General features: G+C 48.0%; 1 protein-coding gene across 1 annotated transcript; it reads right to left on the bottom strand.

The window, feature by feature from the left end:
- Positions 1 to 410: 410 nt before the first annotated feature.
- Positions 411 to 12,406, bottom strand: Cmpk2 (cytidine/uridine monophosphate kinase 2; the record flags this gene model as incomplete). The annotated part of the gene is made up of 5 exons (XM_015479442.2): positions 411 to 2,052; positions 3,491 to 3,724; positions 7,877 to 8,078; positions 10,559 to 10,673; positions 11,987 to 12,406. Coding segments are annotated over 5 exons (1,095 nt in total), but the record flags the coding sequence as incomplete, so codon positions are not given.
- Position 12,407: the final 1 nt, after the last annotated feature.

Below are 12,407 nucleotides of genomic sequence, written 5' to 3'. Positions count from 1 at the left end.
CTCTCAGCCACCACAGACCCTCCTAAAATTCTGCTACTATGGAGGGAAGGGAGAATTGATGTTGGGGACAACATATGTCCTATCAGGAGAATGGGAGCAGTGCCCCACTCGCAGGGAGCAGAGCCAGGCAAACGATTACTTGTCATCAGTTTGGGGACAGGAGGTGCTGTCTTATCTAAAAGAAATCATCAAAGAACGCATAATAAAAAATTCTTTTACTATTTATAATGAAGAAATAGTGTTTAAAATAATATGATCACTCACCTCTCATCTGGAAGCCCCTTGATCACAAATTCCATGTCACTACCAACACACGCCATCCAATTTCCTTGATCTCAAGAGCTACACAGCATTTGGAGGGAAACCGTGGGTACCTTTTTGGACAAATGCACCCATGACCACAGCACAGCTGAGAAAACCATAGCAATTTTATTCATTTGCAAGAGATATAAACAAAGCATTAGGTAATTGTTTTTCTAGGTTTCCAGCAAAAACTTTTGAAATGTTTAAAGTAAATAAAATCAAAATATAGTTGGATATTACACTGCAAAGAGCACTAATTCTATTCATCAGCTTTAAGAATATTTTCAATTGAAACCAATTGTATAATCTATTTGAATAAATACACTGTGTATAGATTATCTATAGTTCATTTGAAAAATAGCATGATGTTGCTACTAAACTGGATTATAATTAAAGATGCCATATGATAAAACTGGTAAGGCCTTACATTTAATTATTTGGGGGTAAAGTTTTCTTAAGAAATCGTAGACAGGATGAAATAATTTTCAAATTCTTCTACCTTAGAACTGGAAGGAATTTTAGGTCCTCATCTGGTTCAAGCATCTCTTTCTGACCAAAAATGTCTGTCCCTCTTCAGATCAAGTAACACAGACTATTGATGTTCCGTGACTCAGCCAAGGCCACAGAGCTATTAAGTCCCCCTTTCCTCAGCTACTGTCTTGTAGCCAAGCAGATCTCAAAGCTGATTCCATGTGCAATCACAAGACATTCAAGTGCAAGATAATTTACTAAGAAAACCCATTCCAGGATGCACTGTGCTCACTGGGAAAGATAAATTAAATTTGTGTAATGAAAATACACAACAAACATTGCATTTAGCTTCTTGACTCCAATTTTAATTAGTGACTCATAGCTCCTACACTGAGGAAACACATAATGTAAACATCAATATAAATAAATTGCTGGATTGGCTAAGTGAAAGGCAACCAGCTCCTTGCAGACTGCTCATTACATTCAGAGCCATATTTCAAAGGAAGGGAAGGGGATGGAAACAAGGAACGCACAGAAGGCTGGAGTGTCTGCAGCGAGAGCAGCTTGGCTCATCACCTTCCTGTTCAACGCTGAGTGTGAACCCAGGGTTCTATCCAAGGGGCTCGGAGCCTCAGGCACAAGGTTGCTGCCTGCTCTGCGAATGTCCCCCAGCACAAACAGCTCTGTAGGAATGGCCGTGAACCGGTGTGTTGTGTGGAAAGGCATGGCTGACGGAGACGTAGTGCCTCCAGACCTGAAAGTCATGACAGGTGAGGTTGTAGGGACATAGGTGTTCGTCAGAAGGGGCTGCTGGGCTCTCTGCTGCTGCTGTGAAGAGCTTCCTGGTGGCTTCTGCACACCTGATACTTTCTGGATAAGATCCATCTTGGAGAAGTTTGACAGTGACGGAGTTGAAAACATGTTCTGAGAACATGGCAGAAGGAAATCGCCAGTCCCTGTGGAGCCCCACCAGGCACAAGCTTGTCAGGGCCTTCAGGCAAATAAACGGCTGGAGTCAAATAAAATGCCCAGTCTCCCGTTTTCTGTCACACAATATACCTGGGCAACGTGAAGTGGGAGCTGCCTGTCAAGCGCAGCCCTGGATCTACCAGGCCGACACCTACTCTGCTGAGATGGGGCACCTGACCAGAGACCTACAAGTCCTGAAAAGTGTTTCGGATCAGGCCCAAAACGGTCTGCAGGACCTTCTCTCTTGAGGGGCTGGCGTCAACCTCGAGGCAGCCGGGATTCTCCATCCGTCGGTAGGACACCTCCACCCTGGGGACAGGCAGAAGGAAGCATCAGCCTGGTTCCTGGCACAGCTCTCCCTGCAGAGAGACTCTGTACCATGATAATAACCACATGAGGCCAAGTGCCTCCTCATTCACCTCCCAGCTCCCCTGAGCCGCTAGCTTTTGCCCACAGATAACGGTAAATGCATTTTGCTTAATAAATGACAACTTAGCAATAATGTCTAACAGCTAGCATTTATTGACTACTTATCATCTGCCAAACATTAGCATTCTGCCCAGTTCTTCTCATTTAATACGCAAAGTAGCCTAAGGGGAGGAACCATCTTTATCACTGTTCTGCAGAAAAAGAAACCAAAGCTCAAAGAGGCCAATGGCCAATTTCTCCCAGTCTGTTCCCTGGAAGATCTTCACAGGGGCCAGAGTCCTCTGCACAGTCGCTGCCTGAACTTAACTCTTCCAGCACTTGAGTGGAGGGCACAGCTCCTGCCAGGGTCCCCTATCATCTCTCCTTTCCGGTCAGCTGCAGCGAGGTGCCTACGTGGCCAGTGTCTGTTTATCACAGGCTCTGTGGCACAGTGGTTAAGACGGGGCCTGGAGCTGGAGCATCTGCTATGCCACCTACTAGCTACATCAGCCTGTCACATCCCCTGTTCTGGCCGGGTCATTTGTGTGATAAGTGCTGAAATAATACCTCTGTCAGGAGTTTGTAAAGAGGCTTAATGGAATTTGTATAAATGCAAATTGCTGGGCATGATAGCTTCACATGCAGCACAGTTATTTTTATTCTCTGTAGGGTGACACTACTGTGTGATGACAATGACATCACTGTTCATCTGTTTAAGCTACTTTGGTTTTCGCCTCCAGAACCAGGGCTGGAGACGGAGCCACACTTGACCGTGATGCCGCAGGCCTGTCTGGACTCTTCGCCGCGGTGCTCATAACCCTCTGATCAAAACAAACACTGTCTTTGAAGGCACAAAGATCTTGACTCTAATCCCAGTTTTACTACTTAATAGTACGGAAATGTAGACAAATCATTTAATCCTTTGAGCCTTGGTTTTGTAAACTGTTAACATAAGGCAGATGTGGCCTCTCGAGGGAGGCTGTGGGAGAACTGCACCCAGATGTAGGTAAACCGCCTGACGCAGGGTAGGCACTCTGCGCTATGCCCATCATATCCAGACTGGGAAACCGAGGCACGGACACCTCACTGTCTTACCCAGGCTGGTGCTGTTCCTGGCACAGCCAGGACAAGCGGCATGGTCTGATCTCCAGTCAGTGGACTTTTAGCTGTAGCCCCACGGTACGGGGCCTGCCCACGGGGCCTGATGCAGCTCAGGGCACTGCCTCTACTTTGGAAACACGAGACACAGTCACTTTCTCCATGCGCCTAAAGCCAGTGCCAATTCTGGCTCAGTCCTTGCAGGGATGCCCACCACTTGCCTTGCCCCAGGGACACCTACTTCTGACGAAATACGCTGTTGGCCTCAAGTTCAGCCTCTTCTCTGGTCTGCTCCAGGCCCCGGTCCCGCAGCCTCTGTGCCCTCTCCTCAGGACTCATGGTGAGCAGCAGGACAAGGTCAGGCTTGAGCAGGTCCCCTGGCCACTGGTATACGGGGTGGTGGGCAGGAGGCAGGTGCTGCAGACCCCCACTCAACTCAGTGGCTATGCCATAGGTGGCTGTGCTGTGCCAGAACCTGAGAAGAAAAGCAGCCGTGAGTTCCTGAACCCGCCAGATGTCAAGTAGCGCCCAGGGATCAGCTGGTCAGCACAAGGAACCCAGGGCTGGCCTGCGGGCCCCCAGGGTGATGCAGCAAGGTAAGTAAAACTGAGTTCTATCAAAAATCACAAAACAGTTTGAAAACAAGAGCAATGATGAGTGGGCTCTCCGTGAGGTTGCCCTTACTCGATTACCACTGTCCCCTGCCGTGAGCGGAGGCTACTGCACGGGGCTTGCCCACAGGGTGCTGGTACTGTGCTGGGGTGAGGGCCAATAGAACAGACCTGTGGGCCTTTCATTTTAGTCGAGTGCTGTGTCTTGGGCAAACTCTGGACAGTCAGGTCTCCTGTGCTATTCACACTGAACGTGCCCATCCAGGGAACCCTGGGCTGGACCCCGAGCCTCCAGGCATCTGACTGCCCGTCAGTGCCAGGCAAGCAGACAGGTCTTGTCGCCCAGACTACCACAGGCATCTGCACACTCCGTGTTCTCTGAGTGAAATGCTCAGTATGAAGACAAAGGCTGATAATTCAACAAGACTCCTTTACCATAGAAGTCTTGAGCAACCTCTACCCACACATCATCCAGCCAGAGGAAGGTGCTACCTAAAAAATTGATTTCAGAATATTTAAACATGGACAAACCCACTCAGACAACAGAGAACTGCTTTTTGCTTTTCCTCTGACAAGAACTAAATTGCAGACAAGCCAGGGACACAAAGCAGAGAAATGGAATTAAAGCCTGTTTTCTATAGAGTTCTCTCGCTGACAGCCCTGCTGTGCTTTTAAAATAATCATGCCCCTGGACATCACCTCCACTCTTTGCACTATTTGGCGTTCTGGATCCCACCATCAGGGGAAGCACAAACCCAGAACCCTTGGCCAATACATCACACATGGCTTTAGAATCATGCTGTCTATTTTTAGAGTGATTTGCTAGTGTCAGAGACCCTGCTCATGAATCAACTCACTGCTATGCATCACGGGCCTTGAGGGCAGGCAGGGGAGGGCGTATAATATACCGCTTTGACAGATCAGCAAACCAAGAGACGGAGGGCATGAGTACCTGCCTCCACTGCAGGTATTGATTCAGCACCCAGGGCACCAAGGAAAATATGCCCCACCTGAAGTCATGGTCTGCAGGAAAATTTTAGTCTTCCCCCAGGGAATTCATACCAGGGAATGACTGTAGATATGCTAACACTGGGCAAGTTGGCAATGAGGCAAAGGTGTCGCCCAGGTAAGTGTCCCAAAGAGGAACAAGACTCCACAGCTTTTGCCATTTCTTCTAGCATTCCTCATACTTGCCAACTTGGAAACAATTAAAACACCCCCACCCAACCCCACCCAGCCCACCATCCCCCACCACCAAAGTAATACCCCAAGCTGCCACCGTAGCTGAGACGAGAAGCCACAGTTTCAGGCTAAACTTGCCGTTTCCCTCTCATCCTCATGGTACCACCACATCCTTTATTCTTAAAAACCATCTGGGTGATCTCTTTATGAAATATTTCCAATATACCAAAAAGCACAGAGAAAGATATCATTTCAAGAAAGGAGTAGGAAGTCTCTTCCCTGGTGCAGCAAAGCGGCTGTAACTACCAGCTTCCCAACATGAACCAGCAGAAAGGCTAGAGCAGAGTCAGGCTGTACTAACTGTGGGTGAGGGGGGCTCCCAAGGGAGGGCTCAGACCCTCCTGTGGGACAAGATGAGGCTGTAAGTTGTTTCCACCACTCTAGAAACTTTGTTCCATACCTACGAAAGCTGAATACACCTCAACGCCATGCCCCTGCCGTTCCTCTCCCGGAAACCTATGCATCAGAATCGCATGTACATTGCAGCAAAGGTGTGTGAAAGTTCATTACCAGACGGAGACCTCACAAACACAAGGTGGTGTGAAAAAAAAACTGAATGCAAATAGCATTTGACGTAGCGTTGCATTCATAGGCAGTTCAAGAACAGAAAAAAACAATATGTGGTAGATGCTATCGGGAGAGTGGCTACTACTGGGCAGGAGAATGGACCATGTTCAGGTGGAGAAGGAGCAGATTTATGGGGTGCAGCAAGGCTCCCATTCTTGACCAGGTGTTTTAGTCAGCTTTTTCACTGCTGTGACCAGGACAGTTTTAGAGGAGGCAAACTTTATCTGAGAATCATGGTTTCAGAGGTCTCAGTCTGTAGTTGGCTAACTCTATTCCTTGGGAATGGTCAGTCTCTGCACCAGGAGGTAGAGAGAGAGTCTTGCTCACCAGGTAAAAAATATACCCCAAAGGCAAGCCCTTGGGGACCACTTTCTTCAATCATACCCCCACTGCCTACAGTCACTACCCAATTAATCCCCATCAGGGGATAATGCAATGATTAAGTTAAGGGTCTCATAACCCAATCAGTTCACCTCAAAACTTTCTTGCATTGTCTTACGCACAAACTTTTGGGGGGGACACCAAATAGCTAAACCATAACCCAGGGTTCAGGTTATTTGATAGGCTCACTTCCTGAAATTCCTTGGGATTTACATTTATTATTAATGCCCTTCTTAATACGTATTGAATTGCTTAAATGAAATTGCTTAGATTCAAAAACAACTAAAATTGCACAGAAAGCAGTAAAATGAATACTTGAGTAATGTAAAGAAATAATACATCACAAATGAAGCCCTTCTAGACACATTGGCAACCACATTTCTCTCTGCACATAGGAATATGGCTCTCTTAAATTCAGTGCTCAACATTCCTTCATCTCTCCATACTCTACAGTATTATTTCACATGCATTCTGCTGAGCATATTTCTGCAATGTGATTTTTTTTTTGCATTTAACATTATGGTTTTGTAATCTGTGCACAGTGATGCATTACCCTTGTGTATATTGCCACATGATATTCCATTTTACAAATATGCCAGTATTTTCCTTTCTATATTGGTGGGCTTTTGGCTTTTCAAACTTTTTGATAGTATAAATGATGCTGAAATAAACTCTGGAGAGTGTTCCTCCAGTGAATGGCAGCAACCTTCCCCTCTGCTACATCTCCTCAACCTGTTCTGCACGGGACAACACCAGTGTCCATCTCTGGTCAGCCCCACACATGAGTTCCCATGGATCTGTGTCTTCTCCAACCCAGGTCTTTACCAAACTCCTGGGAGCAAAATGGCATCTTAGTGTGGTTGCAATTTCTATACTCCGTGTTGAGACATTGTTAAACTCAGTACCCCTTGCTATATAGCTTTTGTCCATTTTTACTGCATTTTAAAGCTATTATTTATATGTACAAACTTTAAAATATCAGTTCATGCCACTCCCATATCTAAATTCTTCAGATAATTCCCCACTAAGAATAAAATTCACACTTCCCCGTGACCTGCCCCACATTTTCCTTCTGTCCTTCCAGAAAGCCGGCCTCACAGGCTGTGTTTCAGCACACGGGCCTCCCTTTGATCCCTGAATATGTCAGCCTCTGGCTTACATGATCATTCTGCACCCCTGGAAATTTCACACCTGACTCTTTTTGATCACTGTTGAGAGATGCCTTCTGAGGCAGGCCCTCTGCGCCATACCTACTGGGGAGTTTGGAGGTTTTCAGTGTCATGTTACCTTGATTTACCCTCTTCCTCATATTTACGTTCTCTGAGATCACCTCACATTTCTGCCCACGTGGTCACTGTCTTCTGCAACTTGTCACTTTGCTCCACAGAAGCAGTGTACTGACGATCTCATTTACCCTAAATCTTTTGGTCTAAGAAGTCTTTAGCACACGTTAGGTGTCCAATAAATCTTTGTTGAATCAGTCAATGAACAAATGAACCACTAAAAGCACAGAGAGGCGAAGCCCAGACTTCTCATTCACTGGCCAGTTATTCAACCTTTCTAGGGTCTGTTTCTAATCAGTTAATTGGGGATAACATCTGATATCTTTCTACCCAAGTTACTGATCCAGATGTCACTAAAATGTATGCAAGTTCTGTGCCAAATGCCATGACTGGTATAAGCAATTAATAAATGACAGACACGGTTGCTATTATAATCTTAACACAATTTTCACTTGATTAACACAATAGGGTGTTGCATGTTCCCCACCACACCCCACACATGTCGGGGAGAAAATGCCTGATTCAAGGAAGCTTTATACACACCTGTCTACGATCACAGGAGACTTGGCAGATGCCTTAGCTATTTCAGAAGCCACAATGTAATTGCCCAAAGAGTAAAATGCTCTTTTAATAATAGTTGGTTCATCATCAAAGGTTTTCCTCCATTGGCCAATGCAAGAGGGTGGTGAGTGTAAGAGGACAGCCCTGAGAGACTTGGAGACTGCCTGGGTCACCGTGGTCTTACCTGCAAGTCACAAACAAAAGACATCACATTTTTGACACAGCCCCTGTAGTATCACAAGGTTCACATTAACATCAAGAAGCAAAATAATTATTTCAATCTGTCATTGAAAGGAGGCTATCTCACACTAGGGTATTTTATATAAAGTTGCAGGCTGAGAGGAACTTAGGATTCCTCTGCTTGGCATTAGAATATCTGGAAGGAAAAAAAATGATCTTCATTTTTATGAATTAATGATGAACTTGGGTCTGCAGGCTCCTGATACCAGAGCTCCTTTCACGTGCTCCTTTATTCCTGGCCCGTGCTTCTCTTCACCCCTGCCACCCACATCTGACCTGTCTTGAGGAATGACCCAGGCACAGTGCTGTGGTCTGGACCTGGGAAGTCCCCCACAGTTCCCTGCGTTTGAGGCCTCTTCCCCGTGCAGCAGTGTTAGGAAGTGGGGCTTTTAGGAAAGGTTTGGACCTGGGGCTCTGCCTACATCATTTGATGGGTGAATAATTGGAATGGACTATTAGGAGGTGAGGCAGGGGCAGAGGAAGTAGACCACTGAGAGCATGCCCTGAGGGGCTGAATCTTGCCCTTGGGTCAGTCTGTCTTCTCTCTCTCTCTCTCTCTCTCTCTCATCTTGCTCTCACTCTCAGTCTCTCTCTCCCTCCATTGCCCAGCTCCCAGGAGCTGAACAGCTTTCCTTCTGCCACCATGATGCTCTTTCTGCCTCATCTCTGGCCAAGAGCAATGGACCCAACCGACCATGGACCAAAGCCTCTGAAGCCATGAGCCAAAACAAATCACCTCTCCCGAAATTGTGTGTGCCGGGTATTTTGGTCACAATGGAGAGAAGCTGAGGAACACATGTGGCATCCCCAGTGCCTCTCCTGGTCCCACCTCCCTTCTCACTTCTTCACCCCCTGCTGCCACGTCCTCAAGCCCCTTCCAGTTCCAACGCTGACTCTATCACTCTTCCTGCCGTGGCTCCCTGGGCTTGGCCGTTGGAGCTGCTCTATCTGGATTTAGACTTTGGTTCTTCCTCAAAGTTACAGCCCTGCTCAGCCTCTTTCTGATCCCCTTTGCACAGCTGCAGGTGTGTACTCACATCAGCCTCTGCCCTGGACCCATCCCTTAAGCCTTGGCTGCAGTGCTGAGCTCAGCATGGGTGCGGATAAGAAAGTCATCCACTCCAGGACACTGTTGGCTGGCTTCTCTGCGCTCCTAACGCTTAGCCATCTTTTCTCTCCCTCCCCACTCTTCTCTCTCCACTTAAGTTTTCAAAAATTTATTACAAACTGTTTATTTCTTTTATTTTATTGTATTTTTCTCTTGGGTTGATAAGATGAACCCTAGCATTTGTCAGTGTCTTTAGGAGCTGTGAGCTCGACACACAGTATGCATCTAATTTTCCCAAGGACCCTACAAAATAGGTGTTGATTAATCACCTTATAGAGGAGCAAACTGGTACTAGAGAAAAGTAGCAAATTACCCAAACACCCTGCTGATGGGCCTGGACCCAGAATGCACTGGTGACAAGAGAACCCTCCTTGTCTCCCCAAGGCGCTCTCTGCTCATGAGTTTTTCATGCACGCACGTGAGTGCTGATGTTAAATATTTGGACCTTTTTTAACCCCACAGAATCTAAATTAGCTTTAAGTATAAAACAAATGAGCAGAGCCTGCACTGGCTGCAGGACTGATGCTGTTGAGATTTTGTGTGACTCCCGCATAACTGGGACTGGATCCAGCAGAGCGGGCACACCCAACGAGTGACAGATGGCCATCAGAAGTCCAAAGCCACTGCTTCTCCTCCGGATCACTCAGAGGGAACCAGGACAGTCAAAGCCAGCCCTCCACCTGCACCACAGTCCATTTGGTCATGACACAGGGCCCCACTGGACACTACTGTGATGCTATTAGGATAAGTGTGTGCCCTTAAGTTGACAAGGAAGGGCCACACCAGGCATATGACACTCCTGGTATCCTGAAGCTGGTCCTCATGCCAGGCCCCACGGGTGCTAGTGTTCTACAAGCTCAGCCTCCTCTTCTCCACCCCTGTCTGCCCCAGAAGCCACACTTCTTCCCCTTGGGCATCCGAGTCTCACTGCAGACACGAGTCGTGAGATCTGTGCAGCTCAGAAGGCTTTTCCTCCTCCATTTCCTTGTTCTTCCACATTTTTCCCAAGATTGTCCTCTGAACTGCCTGGGGTTCCTGGGCACACCATGCGGGTCACGTCTGTGCACCAGTGTCCAGGCCACTTCTCTTTCTGGAGCGCCTTCCCTGCACCTGTCCCCTGACTAGCCTTGTTGTCAGAACTTGCCCTGTCCGCATGGTGTCCCCTGGGGAGGCCAGCCTTATGGCCTGCCTAGTCCAGCACCTGCTGTACAGTACAGCCAGATCAAGGCTCTGTATGAAGTTCTGTTTCAGAAGAACTTCTTTTTTTCCACAACTGAACAGTGAATGCCATTGTCTGTAACTACAAAGTCTCTTACCAGTGGCATCCAGTCCTTCGATGGCAATGACTGGGAACTTTCCTCTTTGGACCTGCCTTGGGCACTTGTCAACCACATCAAGAACTGCCTGGGCTTCCGGAATAGAGGACGTACACTGCAATACAATGGGTATCCATCAGCAGCAAGCACTGGGGTTTTTGTAGTTGCCCAAGACTAGGCCTACATTAAACCAAGGGCCACACCAGGCATATGAAACTCCTGGTATCCTGAAGCTGGGACAGGCTGGCCACCATAGTTTTGTAATGGGTAACTGAGGCTTAAAAAGGCTCGATTCTCTGGATCACACACATCCTGCATTGGTCAAGACCCATACTTACAGGGCAGTATAACTCAGTCAGAGTGGAACCACAGGCCCCTCCTGGAACAGAGGGTGGCAAGTTGGTAAATGAGCAGTGTGTTTCTGTCCTGTCCTAACAGCTCAGGGAGCTGTGAAAATTGCAAGGCTGGCAGAGCAGTGTCTGCCTGAGAATTCTAAGTCCTTAGCTGTGCAGTGCTCTATCCCATGCTCACCACACCTCCACACGAGGCCCAGACCCTACTTATTTCTGTGCTTATTGGAAAAGGAGATCTTCCAAGTGCTTCACAATATGAAGCTAGCCAATCTCTAAGATAACTTTGTAAGAGTGGTACTAGGATTACTCTCGTCTTGTGAACCAAGGTGACTGAGGCAAAGAGCACTGGAGAAACTTATTGAAAGCACCTATAAATGCCAGAGATTGAACTCAACCCCAGGTGAATGACTTTGCACTCTTACCCACTCTGCAACCCTGTCACATAAGGCTGATGAATCACAGGTCAGTGGGCCAGTCTGCATGCCCCAGATCCCACCTGTGGTCAGTCTTCAGTCTCTTTCAATGAAGCTGTGACTCACCTGTTTCCTTAATCATTGACAAGAACCCTGAAAGACAAACGGGTGTGGAGGAAAGGAGGAAACACACAGGTGGAGTGAGGGTACAAGGCCCACAGCTACTGAGGAGGAAGGCTATTTATGCCTAAGTTTCTTACACTCCAAACTGGTGTCCTTTCCTCTACACCCCAAGATCCCTGAATGGCAGCCACTACCAAGGAAAATTACCTCGCTGTCATTATCCTCCGGTTCCTAGCCCCTCTCCACTCCTGCTGGGATACTTTCTGTATGCACCACAGCAAGCATGGCATTGCTTGGTGTTAGGATATGTTCTGTGTCAGCTTGGAAGTTCCTTCAGATAAGAATCTCGAAAGAGCCAGTGCCTAACGCAGAGCCTGGCATACAGGATGTCTCCACTAACTGATCTGTGAACAGGAATAAACAAACTAAGGAGGGAAGGAAGTTCATTACAGGTCAGCCTGCTGGACAGCAAACTGCTTGGTCCAGTTCTGGTGTGGAGGATCCAGATGCCATCCTGAAGGGAAAAAAAAAAATCTTACCGTCTCTAAAATAGCCCTGGCAGTGTCCAGGTCCCGGAAGACCACCGAGCTGAGGAGGTGGGGCACCACTGGATGCAGCGGGGGCTCTAAGGTGGGTAGGACGCGTGCGCAGCCCACCTGCAGCTGCCCACTCTCCTGCAGTACCCAGACTCGCTGCCACAGTACACCTTGCGAGTCGGCCTCAAACTCTCCCAGGTGCGGACGCTCAGCCTCCTGGACTCTGCCCAGCAGTTCTAGCAGAGCGCGCCGGGTGTCCAGGCAGTCACAGGGGTCGCGCAGCAGGAAGCCGTGCTGCATGCCTTGGGCCTGGCTGCCTGGGCAGTAGCAGAGCAGCCTGTGCAGCTGGCACCGCTGGAAGGGGTCATTACGCAGCTGGCGCTGCAGGTTCTGGTGCACCCGAGCCGCTTGGACTCGGGCCCCG

The sequence above is a fragment of the Marmota marmota genome, unplaced genomic scaffold, assembly GCF_001458135.2.
Source record: "Marmota marmota marmota unplaced genomic scaffold, marMar, whole genome shotgun sequence".
Lineage (NCBI taxonomy): Eukaryota > Metazoa > Chordata > Mammalia > Rodentia > Sciuridae > Marmota > Marmota marmota.
Note: the sequence above shows the minus strand (reverse complement) of the source record. Positions and strands in the feature narration are given on the sequence as shown.